The sequence below is a fragment of the Anomalospiza imberbis genome, chromosome 5 (assembly GCF_031753505.1).
Source record: "Anomalospiza imberbis isolate Cuckoo-Finch-1a 21T00152 chromosome 5, ASM3175350v1, whole genome shotgun sequence".
In the NCBI taxonomy this organism is placed as follows: Eukaryota; Metazoa; Chordata; class Aves; order Passeriformes; family Viduidae; genus Anomalospiza; species Anomalospiza imberbis.
The window spans coordinates 19,324,736-19,338,571 of NC_089685.1; the positions used below are offsets into that span (position 1 = coordinate 19,324,736).

The following is a 13,836-nucleotide window of genomic DNA, read 5'->3' on the forward strand; positions in this document are numbered from 1 at the left end:
CAATTATGAAAAATCATAACAAAGACATCAAAATACAAAAAGCAATGGAGAAAAATCACTGCAGTCATAGAAAAAAGAACAGCATGTCAGGGAGATGAGGAAGTGGGAAAAAGATGATGGAAGTTTGCATATGTTGGGGTAAAAGGGAAAAATAAAACTGGATACAGTGAAAAATCTTAACTGCAATAAATTCTATTTCCTCAAAGTTTTTCCAAGAAAAGACAATGAATGCACATCTAGTACTGTACAATGTTGTTTATGTGATTCATGCTCTCTGAAAATCTGCAGACAAGTAGAGGCAATAGCAAGACAAACAGTTTTCCAGAAATTATTGAAATTTACCACACTTATTCAAAGCAACTATGTTGAAACATTTCCTTGCAAGAGAAAGACCCACAGGTAATTTGCAAATTAAAACTAAACTCTCTTCATTTTTGCATAGACACTTCCTGAATGAGATTGCATGTCCCATAGAGTTTTCATGGTGAGTCCTATATTTTGCATGCTGGAAGGACAAGACATGCCATAGAGCAAAACAGGTCTTCAGCTCTGATGACTGTTCCAAAGGATTAAGTCAAATATTGTTTGAAGGACCATCTGTAGATCCCACAAAAGAAAAGTGGATGAATAAATGAAAGCAGAGATACTTGTCTTAGAAAAAAACTCAAGATGTCATCTACTTTACATTTCTGCCTTTGTAAGAAAGACCTTTATTTGAGACATATGTGAGCTACATTAAACATATCTCAGCTATATTTTCTTAGTGTGTGTGGAGATCTCTGTAAGCTCCACAGGCAATCCATCCCAGTGCTCAGCATCACTAGTGATTGTGATTTTCCAGTCTATTCATGACCTCAGAAAATTCTGGCCCAGTGAATTCCTATGGTTGCGAATGCAGGGGTAGTACTGTGATGTGTCTGTATCACTGCTGAGTATACATTAATTTACTGGTTCTGTGATCATTCCCACATAGTAGTTCAGAGCTGGTCTGAAATTTCCTCAGCAACACACTGCAGTTTGGGGCATACTTTCTGCTTTGTATTTTTAAGATGGCAAATAATTTCCTGGTTTTCAAAAAATTGCCAATAAATGTTAACAAAATCAGGGAAAAAAATACAAGGAAATAGATTTTTCTGACAGTATGAAAACTACTATGAAAACATCTGTAACAGGCTGGTATATAAAACCTAGGGATCTCTTTTGGGGATAATGGTAATGAAACTCATAGAACATCAAATGTGGGATCCTGGTTTGAACAATCACCAAGCCACAACACAGCACACAGAAACTTATGGCTCCCATAAATCAAATTATTTTTAGGCAGAGATAGGAGGAAACTCCTTTGTCAGTTTTGTTAAATTTAACCATCCATCTGACCATCCATCCATCCATCCATCCATCCATCCATCCATCCGCAAATCCTAGCATTTCAATGCTGAGCCAAAAAGCCCAGACAGCATCCAAACCTATCCTTAGAAAGGAGTCTTTTAAACCTCTTTTGGTCCTTCTCAATTTTATCATCCCTGGTGGGTCTCTCCTATGCACAGGCATTCTAGCAGGAGAGGAAGAATGGAGTAGTATAAATAGACATGACAATGTAACAGGTACAGCACTGCCACTTCCACAAAAGTACAAATTAAATTGTTCCTAGACCTTACTGCAAGAGTTCCAGCTAGGTCACGCCACGTGGTCTCATTAAAGTTTTCACCACTCCTAGAAAACCTGTCCCACCCTGCTTTGATCAAATTACAGGTAATTTTCCAACTGCAAAGCAGTCAGATGGCTGTGGAAAGCACCTACTTCCAAGTCTCAATACCTACTACTTAGTTTTGCGTCCAAATGGAGCTGAAGGACAGATCAGATCCCTAAGATTAGGGCTGAGAGAGATTTGTAAGCTAAAATTCACTGCCAATGATAAAAGCCAGCTGTTCCCATCTTCTGCTGAGCTTGCTTATATATCCCTTTTTGGGTTTATCAAATATGTGTCTCTTGCTATTTGCAGAAGATTATATACTGATTGCACATAACTGATGCTGATCTCTCGTGGTGAATCTTCTAGCACTGCCTCGTGTTTCAGCTCCAAGACACTTTGTCAGGTCCAGTTCCAACACCTGTTAAGTCTGTGCCCCCAGCTTTCATGAGTGCTTGTATTCTGTGCTTGCTATTTCAGTGGCTAGTCTCTTTCCAGACCTTGCAACCTTTTTCTGGAGTTCCTGAGGAAGAGAGAAGGGAAAAAGCCCGAAATCTACTATTGCATTTTTTTGCAAGTTCTGAATTGCAGAGCTTTCTCCATCTCCACCTCTCTTATAGAAGCTGGTGGTGGTACATGCTGTAACACTGAAGAACACTGCAGTAAGTCCCTGTTTGTACCTGTCACTGGCTGTTTCCTTCTCAGGGGAGGAGGAAATGTGACAGCACCCAACTAGCGGCATAGGACACAACAGGAAGCTGTCTTATATCATTGCCAAGCTATTTTTGACCCAAAGAGCAAATGTGAAACACAGTAAAAGAGATAAGCTGCCCAAACGTGCTGAATTGCAGCTCTTCTAAGCACCAGCAGAGAAGGCAAGCAAAAATAACCTAAGCAAATGGGTTAATATCACTCTAATACAATGACTCAATATGACTGAGCCCCTTAAGTTCTAACTAATGAGTACTTAACCCATAATTATAATATTCAAAGCAGTTAATGAAAACATATAATTAAGACACACCACACAGGAAGGTCAGAAATCTGTTGTACTTGTGAAATCCAGAGAAATAAAATTACTTGAAGAGAGCCACACAAGTGATTTGATGACAGGCAGAGAAGTAGACCCCAGGCTTTCTGTCCAGGGCATGCTCTTGTGGATTGTACTGCACCTCAGCAAATATTAGTAAAGGATATGTCTTATATTTTTATGCATCTCCTTCAGTCATCAGATATATCAATGCATACCCAAAAAAGTCTGTGTTGAATTGTATTCCTATGATGGGATTCCATGATGTATCTCTCTCACTCACCTGGAGGAAGCCAGGTCTCTGATCAGTCTCTTTAGACATTTGCCATGTCTAAATTTATGTTTCCAATCAGATTTTAGAGGACAACTGACTTATGTCACTCACATAATCATGCCCATTTTCTAGAGGCTTGGGATCACTTTTAAAATATTAATTGCTTAATAATTAACAAAGAATAGCAATTTATGTCAGCTGACTTTGTGGACTATATCACTGGTTTTGCAGTGAGTAGTATTCAGCAAAGATGGACTGATCCATGGTATAAATATCCAGTAAAGAACCACCATGTATTTTGATTATGAATAGCAGGAACAAGCAGCAGTTATATATCAAGGATTCACTGCCAATAACCTTTATAATTAGAGGGAAATCCCAGATTCAGTTTAGTGTTTCCTTCTTTATCCAGAGACTTTGGAAGCATTACTGCATTAAATGGCAGACAATACAAATAATATTTCATAGTGTTCTGGAGAGTGTTTTTTAAATGTAGTGCTCTTGATCTTTACCAGCTGTTGAATCAAATTTGGCATAAGCATATGTCTTTGTGTACAGCCTGCAAACAATGTGGATTGTAAAATGAGTAGGGCACAAACCCAATTTCAATTGTAGGCTGGGATTCCCCTATGATTCTACAGGGAAACTTGGTTGATAACTGTGTTTCCTATTGGGTGGGGCATGGAGACCATGCCCATAGCATTTAATCTTTGAATACTAGAATACCACATGAGCTCTAAAGCCAAGCTATTAAAATAAAGAAGGAGAAATAAATCATAACACATAATAAAAGCTTAGTTGTTCATTTGCCATCATTCAACCCACGGCTGTATATTTTTCATGCTGTTTAAAATTTCACATAATACTTGCACAAACATCCAATGTTCTTTTTTTTCCTTTCCTGTACTGAATAGATGTGCAGTTTGTGTTACAGTAATGAAACCTGAATATTGCCTTACACAAGGTAATGCAAGGATATCTTGCTGAATATCCATGGTAAACTAAGAATAATTCATGGAGTTGTGATAACAGTTCAATGCAGATGTTTTGCAAGTCATATGCCTCAAAATAGTTATGTCACTATTTGCCTTCTAAGTACAACCAGTGCTTTACTCTGATAAGGAGTACCCATGGAGGTCAAAACTGCTCACAAATATCTAGTGGACACCACCACACTAAAATCTAGTCTACTGGTCAAACTCAACAGTTTCAGTTATTAAACCTGCTACAAAGCTTCTGACAATACCAATAGTTTGAAAAACACAGAAAAATGCAAATTATTGCTTTTCATATCCCTGTTGCCCTATGAAGAACCACACAGCTTCAAGTTTGAATGCAAAAGAGAAATTTACTGTACAAACTTCTGGGAAAACTTCATGAGAAAAAAAAATTCTATAATGTTCACTTGTAACAATAGCAGCTGCAGAAATCTCTGATAGTTTTAAAACTACAATATCTCATTATCACATTAAGGAAATTCCTAGAAATAAGTCATTGATTCTCTACTTTGTGATCTGATGTGATATAGCAGAAGGAAGTACACACATATTTCACAGAGACAAAGGCAAACTGTAACCCCTGACTAGTGCCCCTATGAAGAACTCTGAGTTACACATTATGGGGAAGATTGACTGCTCCCTTTTAGAATAACTCATGAGCTGGATTGAGCCCACAAATCATGGTCAGTTATGCAGAGAAATTGAAGATACTTTCAAAGGAAAAGGAGGAAGAAGTTTCCTCTAACAAGCTAGTCATGAGATTCTAAAGTCCATGTAGCTAAAGTGCTTTGCACTAGATTGAAAATGCTATGCTGGCAGCAATTTATCCTGTTGAGATCATTATTGTTCCCTCTGAGAAAACATTTTTGTCTTAAAAAGTCATTAATGCATTCAAGATTCTACTGAATACAACTAGCAGAAACATCACATAGAACATGAACTGAATCCTGTCCCTAACACCACAAATGACTGATTGATTGATCGATTGATTGATTAATTCTGATATACTGGAAACAATGTATTTCCCCTGTAAATAAGAAAAATAAAACACACCTTTGTCAGTTAATCAATTGGAAAAGTGTAAGACACACTCTTGAAGGTAAAGAAAGGGATCCAGTTTGCCAAACCTTAGGGTTCTGTCTGTAGGCAATTAGTGAATCAGTCTTTGTAACATACACACTTAAGGTTTGACAAAGAAAGATACCCTTTAGGGTTCCCAGAGGTAAATCCTATCCCCTGGACTGAAACCCATCAAAAAAGGTTGATGTTGATTTTTACATGCTGAGTCTAATAGTCCTGCATGCTTTGAAGGGATAAATTAGAATGACAAATCACTTCTATTTTAAACTGTCATTGTAGCAGACCAAAGAGCATAAATTATTTAAAATATATGTGTATTTGCATTCATGAATATAAGTACATAAAAATTCTTGAAAAGTATTTGGGTACTTCTAGAGATTAATCTGTTATGACTATATTTTATTATTCTAAAAACATCTAAGTAGCTAGAGACTACAGAACTTGAATACAGAAAACATTAAGTATAGTACATGAATATTTAAATAGAGAGAGGGGTTTTTTTTGCTCAATCTAGTATTTTATAAGCATCTTTATTCCTATTGTTTTTCCAGGATACACATATTAAATATAAAATAAAATAAAATAAATTACTTTAACATGAACTAACTTAATATCTGGGTAGTACCACCATATTTAAACAATCTTCAGAATGTCTCACTGCTTGTCCTAAATACCAACATCTTCAAGCAGAAGTTCATACAGACAGCCAAATTCTTTCATAATATCAATTTCACTTCTCTGTAGCCAGTACACAGTTATCATCCTCCACTAAGACTGAAAGATTGCCTATTGTTTAATCCCTTTTTTTATTATTTATTTATCTCTCAAGGTACTCTATCTGTGTTTACAATTTCAGAATGCCGAGAGCAGAATATCTCCATACTGCCCCTTTGCGGGGATATTTGGAATCGTACGAATCCAAAGCTGTTAAGGAGACGGTATGGTTCACGCCCCTTTCATGCACATACAGAAGTCATTAAATCTAATACTGGTTACATTCAAACCACAAAATGAAAAACATGTTTTACTCTTTCTCATGCTTAATTCATTTATTCACAGCAAATGCAGTGTTTCATATGTTCCTAACATAATTAGCAATTTCTGAAACCTCTCATTCCTCCCTCTCACATCTCTGGCACCACTGCTATTGTAAAAAAATGACTCTGGAAAAGTAATGAATATTAACAAAATCTTTTTTTTTCAAATAAAAAAGATAGATTTTAAACTAACAGCAGCAGTTGCAAATGGTAAAGATGCATTTTCCTACCCCCTTTCAGAGTCATTTTTGCCACTTTGGATACTTAATTCAGAATGACAGGAATATAAAGTGAATGTTCAGGACAGCTGAAATATTTTTCCCTTTTTGCTTTCTTGCTTTTCCTACAATTATTTTGGTAGCATATAACTACTATATTAATAGACAGCAAATTGGAACAAGTAAGAGATTACCTGAGAACATGAAAGTCCACATTCTTCAATCCTGGGAATAATCTGACAATCAGCATTCCAAAAGAGAATTATTAGAAGAATCTGAACATAAGTACTTATCATCCTAAATTTAAAAAAATATAAAAAGCAAAACCTCAGAAGAAACCTTCTACTCTGACAATTCTCCCTCTCGTGCCAAAACTTTAATATGAATTTTAGTCCCTCCCACAGCACCTCTGAGCTCCTCCCTCTAAAACTTTCCAAAGACAGAAAATTGCTAGTTCTAGGAAATATAAAGCATACTCATTTCGTATGCTCCAAACTGAAAAATAGGAAACAGTGATTTCTGACAATCACAGTAAAAGCCTCTTCCTTCTGGATTTCATCACATTAGCATTAGATCAGCTTCAACAGATTTCTTTTCTGTAAATTCCATATATAAATGGGAAGTTTGTTTCTAGAGTGATGTACCAGACAAGTTCATGTGTATTCAAATGCAGTCTTATTTTCCTGGTTTTCTAGTGCTTTCAATAAGGAAACCAGCTTTGCCAAGGTGGGTGGTCTTGGAAGACTAGTTTCTTCTTTTTCATCAGCAGGAATTCCAGATTATTTCACCCAAGAAATCTGAGAGTTGAAATTTTTTTCACAATTTTTTATCTAATTGTATCAATAGAAGCGTTTTGTTGTATAGCTTATCTCCAGCTTTGGAAATATGCATGTTTTTTCAAAGCTCAACACCACCAATCTGAAAGCAGGGTAGGAGTGAGTCACAATACCTCAATACCTGTTAGCATAACAGAATGTCCAGGAATGCCTCTCTGGGTGCTACACTTCACACAGTCCCACTACCCTTTGAAAGGAACAAGTATTTCAAAACCACACTCTCTGGTTCGTATGGAGACTACATGTGACATGCCTAAGGGGAATAGGGAGTTTTCCTCCACAGAGGGCTTGCTCACCACTGAGAGATATCTTTCAGTGGGACAGTGCCCCAGGTACTCAGTGCTCTTATAAAACCCTTTACATCAGTTACAGTGGGGAATATACAACTAACAGCATCCACTAGGATCTGGCTTTACACATAAAATACAATGTCTTCTCTGCCAATGTATCTACTGTACTTGTATTTTAGATACTCCATGTTTGCCAATTTTTGCCATGTTTAGAGTCCAGTTTGCCAATTTTCCTAGAAGACTTTATTTTTTAGATAAGCAGCATCAATCACCATACTGAACAAAATGTAATTTAAATGTTTTGGTTAAAATCTACAATTAAATTTTGTCATCTTCTAGAAGCTTGGATATTAAGGAGTTAATGTGTTGCTATGCCTCAAACAGTGGTGGCCACTCAAGCAGGCAAGTTAGAACAGGTAGTGGCTGGAAAGGGGGCCCCTGTGGAGGTAGGGCAGCACCCTTCTGGGGCCCACTTCCCTGTTCTGGTCCATGGTGACCACGTAAAGCACAGAGGTGATGACGAGAAGGAGTCAGGAGCTATTGAGGAAGGGTCAATCCAGCAAAGGTGGATTGAGACCACCAAACTACCCTCAAAGCCCCCAGGCCCATTGCCAAATAGGTCCAGAAAAACTTTGACCATGGGCATCAGTTAATCCTGAGTACTCACAGGAGTGGGATGTGACACATCACCGCACAATAATATTCAAGATCAAAAATCTGCCCAGTCCACTCTCCTGTGCCTAAGAGAATCAGAGGATGCTTAGAAGAAATAAGAAAGAAGTTAAATATCCTTCTTCCATGGACTATTTTAACATGTATGCTGACAAGTTTCAGTGACCTGGATCTTACAGATTTACTGACCCAAAAGCCACGTGCACATCACTGGTTTTAATGGCTGCTTCTGGAATGTTCTTATTTGCAAAACAACTCTTTGCATTATGCTTTCCATTTTCAAATCTCCTTGGAGCCATGAGTTGTACAATTAACCTATGTTTATTTTCTTTGTTTGGATTTTAAAACTGCTTCCAAATAGTTCAGTTGGGTTGCCCCTTGTTGCTATAAAAAATACAGAATATCCATTTTCATCTCACCTTTGCAAAACAGTCACAGCTGTATTGTTTTCCAGCATACCCCCCCTATATTTTCTACTATAAGTAATATACCTCTTCATTTTTACTATACCCTTTTGTGAGATGAAGGTCCTGCAGACAATATTCAGGAGTGAGCAGTTCAAGGATGTTTTACTCTGTAGCAAATGCCATTTTGACTCTCCTTAGTATATTTACCTCCACACATTCCCCTTCAGTTTCCACAGAAATTGACAGTGTGATTCACCTTAAGAAATTTTATTCTCTTACTGTTTCTGGTATTTCTTAGGGCAGCTCTGTCACATTCTGAATAAAGCTGATCATAGCACAGATCTAACAATGTACTCTTTCTATGCAGGAACAGTATTCCAGTCAAGACAATTTCTGTGTGGACTGAAGCTGTTACTAAGTTCAACAGGCAACAACTTTATTGTTATTTGCTTCATTTGAACTTTTCTTTTAAAATCCTGTCTAAACAAGCTACTTTACTGTTCCTGCATGATTTGTATCCTGGAATTACTGTGTTCATCCACTGTTTGCATTACATCAGGTTTCGGAACCCCCATTAAGATTCTCACTAAAAGCTGGGCAGTATAATTGACCCATGCCACATTTTTTGAGAACTATCAGTTATGAAAAAGGATTGATGCATTTGAAATTTACAGGGACAATATCTCTTAGGCTCCCTGCTCAAATGGGACTCTAATTGTTGATCATAATTTTGAAAATAATTTATTTCTAACAAATGTCTTTTAGTCCTTGTTACTTACTATATCTTACCTATATTTTAATCCACATTTGTCTTTAGTTTGATGCTTTCATTACTTTATCCCTGAAGAACGGATGATAGCAAAAGATACTGTTCTGTTTCTACTGATGTTCCCTCCATCTTCAGAAAAAAGACTCTTTAAAACCTCTTAATAGGAAGGGCCTCCTTTTGCACTTTAGTAGTACGGATATTATGCACCCTAAATCTTTATTAGAGCACTGGTCAAGAACATAGAAAAGCCAGAATCTAAACATTTCACAGTCCAAGAAGGTCCAAATCTTGAACATTTCACGATGGTGGCTTGGTGGTTCAGGATGTTTTTTAATAAAATGCACAGGTGGACCTTAGAGTACAGAATGAAATCCAGTATTTTGCTCTCCCCATTTTCTCTTGGGTCAAGTAAGATCTCTGGACCATCAGCTCAGGTACCTTTTTCTTAATTAGTCTCATTCTTACAAATTTTGCATGCTTGGATACGTACTTGGCCCCCTTCAAAAGAGAACATCATTCCACCACTGGTCAAGCGTGTACGAGAAACATTTGAAAATGAAAGTTAGGACAGACGTATTACCAGACATACCTAAGCAGCCAGAAATGGATTTTGTGACCTGATGTGTTGGACTTTAAGCACATAACTCCAAAGAGATTTCTGCTTTGGCTGCATTATTTTTTGACTTTGTTAAATTAACGTCCATGTCTGCGCTGGAAGGCATGTCCCTGTCACATCCATGTTGGAGAAGTCCCAGCCTTCTTTGCAGCACAATAGCCACATTCACACTACATTTTTCAAGAGGATCCTGTAACATATCACTATGTTCTTCCCAGTTTCACCAACACAGGCACACATACAATACTATAACAGTGCCCTGGCTATTATTTTAACTCTATGTGCAGTTGTATTGCCTGCTCCAAGCAACAGTCATCTTTTCCCAGAACCACTTACATCGACCATAGCACAGCTGTTTATAACTTTAACAGCTTCTCGTCATGTCGGGCATGCTCTGGAGTGGAGCGGTGTGAGGTGCTACTGTCATCACAACAAAATACTCACAAGGGATTCAGAGCTGCTTGGGAACTGCATTTTTCTGGGATTGTGCCTATATCTCCTGCCCAGAGTGAGCCTGTGCAGCCAGGGCAGGTGCTCAGCAGAGGTACCAGCAGGGCACCTTGTCCTGGTTTAGGGCAAATTTGGGAGAAAATCCCCAAAAGGGGCCCCCCAAGAAAGCAAACCCACACGGCCCCTCCCCCCAGTTGGTTTGGGAAGAATTTCCTCAGAGAGAAGTGGAAAAAAACTGTTTATTTAACAGACAAAGTGAAGCTTTCCCCCCTGTCAGCCCCCCTGAACTGCTAAGCTAGCCCAGCCTTGGGGGACCTGCAGGGATAAGAAGCTTCAGAAACCAGGCGAGATATTCGCAGAGGCTCAGCATCCAGGTGTTTATTCTCTGGGGACAATGGTGGTGGGGTTTTTTATCTAAGGTCTGGGAGGTCTGGGTTATCTGGCTCTGGGCTAATGGGGTACAAAGAGGAAGTAAGGATCATTCTAACAGTCACAGATATAGGGGTCTTCCAGGAGGGTGACACTATTCCACAGGGAAATGCAGCAGCAAAGCACTCCCCAACACACAAAATGAACAATACCAGATGACAAAACCCATTTGCTGCTCTGAAGAGATGACAGGTTCAGAAAACCTCTCTGGTGCGTGGTGTCTCTGTTATCAGTCCCTCCGGCACTGGAAAAGGCTGCTGCCCAGAGCAGGGCCCCGTAGGCCACAAAGTGCAAGCTCTTGGTGTTTCCCCGGGTCCCAGTCCGGAGCAGGCTCAAACGGATCCAAGAAAAGGAAAAGAAAACCTGGGGAAACCTGGACTGCCTCAGCTAGCTAAACTAACTAAAAACAAAGGAGCGTGGTGTTCTGCCCTATCCGTGCCCAGACAACACAGTGGAGTTCTGTGTTCCAGCAGAGTGTGGAGGAGTGAGTGCAGGCTGATAACAAACTCTGTGCTTCTTCTTCTCCCCACCTTCGCTCTCCGAGCCCCTCTTGAAGGCACAGAATAGAATATCCAGCAAAAACAGAACACGCGACTGGGGATACGAGCATCATAACGACACTCTAGGATACACCTATACCCCAGAGAGACACAAGACAGGCTGGTGAAACACAACCTGCCCAGTGCTTCTGTACTCAACAAGTTACTGATCCACAGTCCGAAGACAACCACTACTCATTTCATCTGTGTGATCCAGTGGGGCCCTCACTGTCCTCACCCACCATCCCTTTCCTTCAAGAGTCACAAGCATTCAGCAATGACGGCAAACGTCGCAGCAGGCAGCACATTAGGTGCACTGCTTACAACCCACAGATGCTGAAGACTTTCTTTTCCTAACATTAGAATCATACAATCAAAAAGTGGTTTGGGATAGAAGGGAATTTTAAAGATAATCTAGCTCCAAATTAGGTTGCTGGAAGTCCTATGCATTATTAAAGAAATAAAATAAATGTCTTTTTTAATTATTTAAGAAAATAATTTTAGACCCCTATGAATTTTTAATGGAATTATTAAAGAAGAAAACTAAAAACTTGAGTGTTCAAAAAAATCTATTTAGAAAAAAATAAAATAATAATAAAAATAAAGCATATTCACAATTCTCCAAAACTTTTATAGACATTCTAAACTTTTACAAACTTAAAGCTCAGAGAAACTGGAATTATTAGCACATTTGGAGGGGTTGCAACTAAAAGTAAATCATTCATGCACCATGTATACACAATTTATTTTTTTCAGGAGATGCTTCAGTCTGCTTTTTTTCTTTATTTTACCCAGCTAAATGTTTTCTTCATTTTACATAGCTGTTTTTTTAAGCTAGGAACCTAACTCCTGGTATAAGCTAAGCAGTAGGCCATGGCATTAATTCTAGTGATACCCAGCAAGGCAGGAAATGGCACATTTCCAAGCAGAAACTCTTCTAACATGGCACATACACATTTACCTCACCAGGCTGAACTCAGAGAGGGATATGATTTTTGTCCTTTTAACAGGCTTTCTAGCTGTGCTGTGGAAACAGATCTACCAGCAGACCCTAGTTAAACTTCAAGCTATCAAGATTTACTCTGTGCCAAACATCAATACAAAAAAATCCTTTTGTAAAGAAAGTAATATGGGCGGGGGGTGTTATTTTGAGTTACAAAAACATTGGCACATGGAGTGAGATTTACAGTGAAACTTTGTCTGCCTGCTTTTCATGTCAGCAGCAAGCCCTACCCTGATTATGATTTTAAAAGCCTGACTCTTACCTCCATGATTTTTCTTCTTGAAGGATACAAGAAAATTCAGCCTCCAGAGAGGTATCCTTGGTGGAGCTCCTAGTTTACAAGGCGTGCAGGGAGAAGTCCTGCATCTGGCAGATTGTCCAGTCTCCACTGCGCTGAACACAGCAGAAAGGGAGCCATGGCCAGGCAGGGAGCCCTGGGATGTTCATCTTCACTGGAAGGCACAATCTATGGCTGGCACCTCTACTACAACCTCTTTTTTTATTCCCATCTATTCCTCACCCTTGTTAATCTAAGATGACTAAAAAACTTCAGATACATGAGTGTATCTTAACCATTACTCATGGTCAATTCAAATATTAACTCAATCATCCTGTTTAGCCTATTTAGTTTTTCTCTTTCTTTTTGATGAATGCTATTTTCTTCACTTCTTATTAAAACACTTTAGCTCCCCAAGAGAAATGCAAATATCTCCTATTATATATGCTTTGTTACTTCATAGTCACTCCTGACAGCAAAACTTAAAAAAAAAAAAAAATCAGGAGCTGTTTAAAATGCTCCCACTCTTTAGAAGAGAACACCTCAAGCCATTTGACTCAAAAGGAGGTTAAAGTGCCTTTGTCTGCTTTGTTGGTATAAGCATTTTGTGGAAAGGAAATTCCATTAGCTGTGCAATTTCCCTTCATTTTTTTCCCACCTAAATCATTTACAAAAGTAATATCTACTTATATTTAACATGGATAACCAAAGCCAAGCTTCACTTGATAGAAAACATAAACTCTTAAAGATACAGATTCAGTTAAACAAAGTGTTTTACCACATAAAGTAACACAAACCATTAAGGAAACAGTTAAGTTACGTTCACACTATTCTACATATTAATATCTTTTTACTTTAAAAGATTCATTAAGAACTTCTACACTGTCTAGTCTTTTTCCACTTTCATGCATGAGATTTAGAAAGTCAGATGTTTATTTTTAGGTAGAACTATAACTATTTCTTTGAAGCTTTCAAAAAAATAGTGCACCATCAACCTAACTTTTCCTACTTGTAAAATTGATAGGATTGTAGCAGATATACAATTAATTATTTGTTACATTAAGAGAATGTTCACACAAGTATCACCAGTACAGGCATGAAATTTTACAATAATTAAGAAACAGCAGCTGCAGCCTGTGGTTGTTGATGTAGTAGTCTGGACCAAAAGCACACCCTATTATTTTCAGGTGGACAGAGAGGTTGCTGTATATATGCTCTTAA

General features: G+C 38.3%; 1 protein-coding gene across 1 annotated transcript in view; it reads right to left on the bottom strand.

Moving 5' to 3' along the window:
* Positions 1-6,724, bottom strand: part of IL17REL (interleukin 17 receptor E like) — a 43,276-nt gene extending 36,552 nt beyond the window's left edge. The window contains exon 1 of the mRNA XM_068189785.1: positions 6,522-6,724. Within this exon, the coding sequence (XP_068045886.1) occupies positions 6,522-6,623 (102 nt within the window). The 5' untranslated portion in view covers positions 6,624-6,724. The remainder of the gene's footprint in view (positions 1-6,521) is intronic.
* Positions 6,725-13,836: the final 7,112 nt, after the last annotated feature.